Source organism: Ipomoea triloba, chromosome 10 (genome assembly GCF_003576645.1).
Source record: "Ipomoea triloba cultivar NCNSP0323 chromosome 10, ASM357664v1".
NCBI classification, from domain to species: Eukaryota; Viridiplantae; Streptophyta; class Magnoliopsida; order Solanales; family Convolvulaceae; genus Ipomoea; species Ipomoea triloba.
In genome coordinates this window covers 15808625-15812209 of record NC_044925.1, presented here as the reverse complement: position 1 = coordinate 15812209, position 3585 = coordinate 15808625, and the positions used below count along the sequence as shown (strand labels likewise).

The following is a 3585-nucleotide window of genomic DNA, read 5'->3' as shown; positions in this document are numbered from 1 at the left end:
TTCCTAAAATATCAGAGATAGTAAAAAACAACGTTTATTTAAGACAAAAGTCCCAACAGAAACTGAATTAAACATCCAAAAAAAGTACGAAGATGATTATATCATCAAACAAAATACAATGAAAACTAACATGAGACCCTATTACAAATAGTCCATTTCAACAGAAGGGTCTTTCATCAAGACTAGTACCTAACTAGCTTGTAACCAATCATCTTCTTCATCCAAAAAAAGTAACCAGTAACCAGTAGTAACCAATGTTTAGAAGGTTGTTCCTACTCCCCCTATTGCCAAGAACTTGTGAATCTGTAGCCACAAGATTCCATAGCAGGACCAAGTAGAAAAGGCAACCCAGGTTTTAGAACAGAATCATTCAGATTCTGAGGACTCATCGTTCTGGCTGTCTGTAGTGGATTCAGCTTCAGGTGCAGTGGAAGCAGCTTCAGGTGCGGTGGAATCAGCTTCAGGTGTAGTAGATGGATCAATGGGTGTTTCAGCAACAGCAGCAGTCATCTCTTGGTCTCTCAATCTCAATTGTTCTCTCAATTGCATCTCAATTGCTCTCTTTTCAACAAGTATCTGGATGATTGTGTTAAGATCTCTGATGCTTTTGTCGAGGTGCTGTGCTGTGAGTTTGCTGGTAAATGGTACATCAAGGTTCAGAGCTGGGGCTGAGCTACTTGCATGTTCTAGAAAGATATCAAGCACATGACTTCCTTGTTTCAGTCTGGCATCAATTGTTCTGACTTGTGGTGCTTCCATAGGTTCATTTGGTTCTGGTTTGAAACCTTGTGAGCGCAGAACTCCATAAATTGTGCAGGGGAAAGGCAGCTTTACCTTGCTCTCCTTAGACTCTGGTTTTATGAAGGATGCCACATGTTTGAAGATAATGTCACCTAAATCAACAGGAATACCTTTGCCTATCTTGTAGATCAGGGTGGCCATAAGAAAGTTTAAGCCTCCTCGGTGTTCATTTGGCATCCAATTTGTCATGGCTAGTTTGTGCAGAATAACATACTTTGTTGTGAGAGATTTTGCTGGTAACATGTTGGTTTCAGCAGGCCAGTAGCTGTAGGTTCCTCCTGTAATGACTTTTGTGATGATATTTGCACCAATAACAGGGTCTTCAATGTCACTTGCATCTATGCCCAGATACAGATTGATGGTACGTGTGTCAAAATTGTATTCCTTTCCTCTCAGCCAAACACGTCCGTAGACATGTGAGCCGGCCTCCTTGATAGTCTTCAGAAGGTTTGCATAAAATTCCTTGATGGCAATAGGTGGATAGCTAGTCTGAGTTGTTACAGACTTGACAAGATTTAGCTTCTCAAACACTGGCATTAGTTGGCACTGAGACTTGAACTTTTCTACATCAAGATACCTTTCGCTCAGGATTTTCCTTTTGTTTGTTGAGTCCCACCTTGCAGCATACTCATCAGATAGGAATTGAGGGGTGATTACTTCAAGGGGTGTTATGGCAGAGACATCCGGCTGGCTTTCAGGTTGCTGAGTTTGAGTGGTGATCTTCTTTCTCTTCTTACTAGTAGTGGTTTCCACAGGGGCAGGTTGTTCAGCAATTGGCTGTTTTCTCTTGGTTTTTCGTGTTGGTGAGGGGGTTTCCTTCTCCTGTTGTGTTGTGGATGACCTGGTTTTTCGCCTGGTGACAGGAGCGGGAAAGACTTGAATTTTTGCCACAGGATTTTTGTCCACATGTTCTTCTTGAATCTTCTTCTTTCCTTTTGCTTTTGCTTGGTTCTTCTTCACTTGAGACAAAGGCAGATTGTTTTCTTCATCAGTTTGTTCTGCAACTGGTAATTCTGGAGGATTTCCTGTTTCAAACTCAAAATCTAGTGGAGAATCATCAATGGGGATGGTAGGTGTTGTTTCAGGATTTGGTTCAGATTGAGGTTCAGACCTAGTGTCATCAGTATGAGATTTTTCTGACTGAATGGGGAGAGGATTTTCAGGATTTTGATGTTCAGGGATTTCTGCTTGTGTGGTTTGTGGTGATGGCAAGGATAGAGTTTTATCTTGTGTGGGTTTTGTACTTTGTGGGATATTCAATGGAATAGACAGTCTATTTGTGAGAGAGGTTAATTTTCTGTGTTCATCCATGATGTTAAACACAATTTAGTTTCGTGAAAAGGGAAGCAGGAGGTTCAAGTTGATGAGGACCATATACTACAGCTGATTCTGGGTTGACATTATCAGGCACGGGTAGATTTTTCTCAGGAATAGGCAATTTTTCATGTTCATCATCTATTGGTTCTTGTTTTACAGACACTAAGGGCAAAGGTTTATCTACAGTGACATTTTCTGGGTTAATATCATCCTCAATATCTGATAGAACAATTATATCTGAAAAAAATATTAAAGGCAGAAACTATGTTGTTCATGTATAGTCATTTATTAAGAAAAAAAATGAAGAAAAGGAGGATGTTTTAGAATAAACCTCAGGATCTTTGGCCTTAGCTGTTTCTCCTTTCTCGAATGCAATTGGTTTGAGGAACCATTTCAGGTAGTCTAGTTGCTCTGCTCTTGAGTACCACGACTAGATTGGTTCTCCTCCTGGAGGTTTCATCTTGTTGTTGACTATCATAACCATCTCTCGTGATGCTTGATGTTGAATTTCAGAGGGATATCTGTTTGTGAGTCTGGAGAAATCAAAATATTGGGTTTCATCTTGATCCATTATAGAGCTTCGTTCCAAGAGTTTTGATTTTGGGTGAGATTTGCGAGGGGGTTTGTAGCTTTGAGAGATTTTCGTGATCTTTGATTTCCTCTAACTGCAACTGGTTTTTCAAAGGTCGAAGGACTCCATGATAACCTGCTTTTTCGGGTCATGTGATGAGGCATGAGGAGAGTGGGAGTCATGCAGATTTGACAGTTGTCTTCTCCGTAATTAATGCTATAGCAGTTTGGTCAGTCGGGTACACTGTTCCTCAGATATTATATGATTATCAAAAACAGATATTAGTATAGCGCGCAAAAAAAGAAAAAAAAAGAAAATTATAAAAAAAAAGTTTGAGAGAAATAACCTATGATAAGGAAAAAAGAGTGTCCCACTTACTGTACTAGTTCGATGGACCATTACACATGCCGAGTTCTGATTTTAGGATGTTGAATCTGGTCGGATCCAGTGTCTTTGTAAATATGTCTCCCAGTTGTTTGTCTGTTGGTATGTAGTGCATTTTTATGTCTCCACTTTCCACAAGATCCCTGATAAAATGATGTCTGATATCTATATGCTTAGTGCGGGAATGCTGGACAGGGTTTTTTGCAATATTGATAGCGCTGGTGTTGTCGTAGTGAAGATCAGCACTACTGAACTTTAGTCCATAATCGTTCAGCATCTGTTTCATCCATACGAGTTGAGTGCAGCAACTCCCAGCAGCTATGTATTCAGCTTCTGCCGTAGATAATGAGATTGAGTTTTGCTTCTTGCTGAACCATGACAAGGTTTTTTCCTAAGAAAAAACACCCTCCTGATGTACTTTTTATGTCCTCCAGATTTCCTGCCCAGTCAGCATCGTTGTATCCAAGTAGTTCAGTTCCTGAGTCACGCGAATACCATAGTCCATAATTCAC

General features: G+C 40.2%; 1 protein-coding gene across 1 annotated transcript; it reads right to left on the bottom strand.

The window, feature by feature from the left end:
* Positions 1–366: 366 nt before the first annotated feature.
* On the bottom strand, positions 367–2112 carry LOC116033202. Its single transcript, XM_031275959.1, has one exon. The coding sequence runs from the start codon at positions 2110–2112 to the stop codon at positions 367–369; it is 1746 nt and encodes a 581-aa protein (XP_031131819.1).
* Between the last annotated feature and the right edge of the window lie 1473 nt (positions 2113–3585).

Coding starts and splice junctions, on each gene's coding strand:
- LOC116033202 (XM_031275959.1), bottom strand. CDS start 2,112: ATGGATGAACACAGAAAATTAACCTCTCTCACAAATAGACTGTCTATT.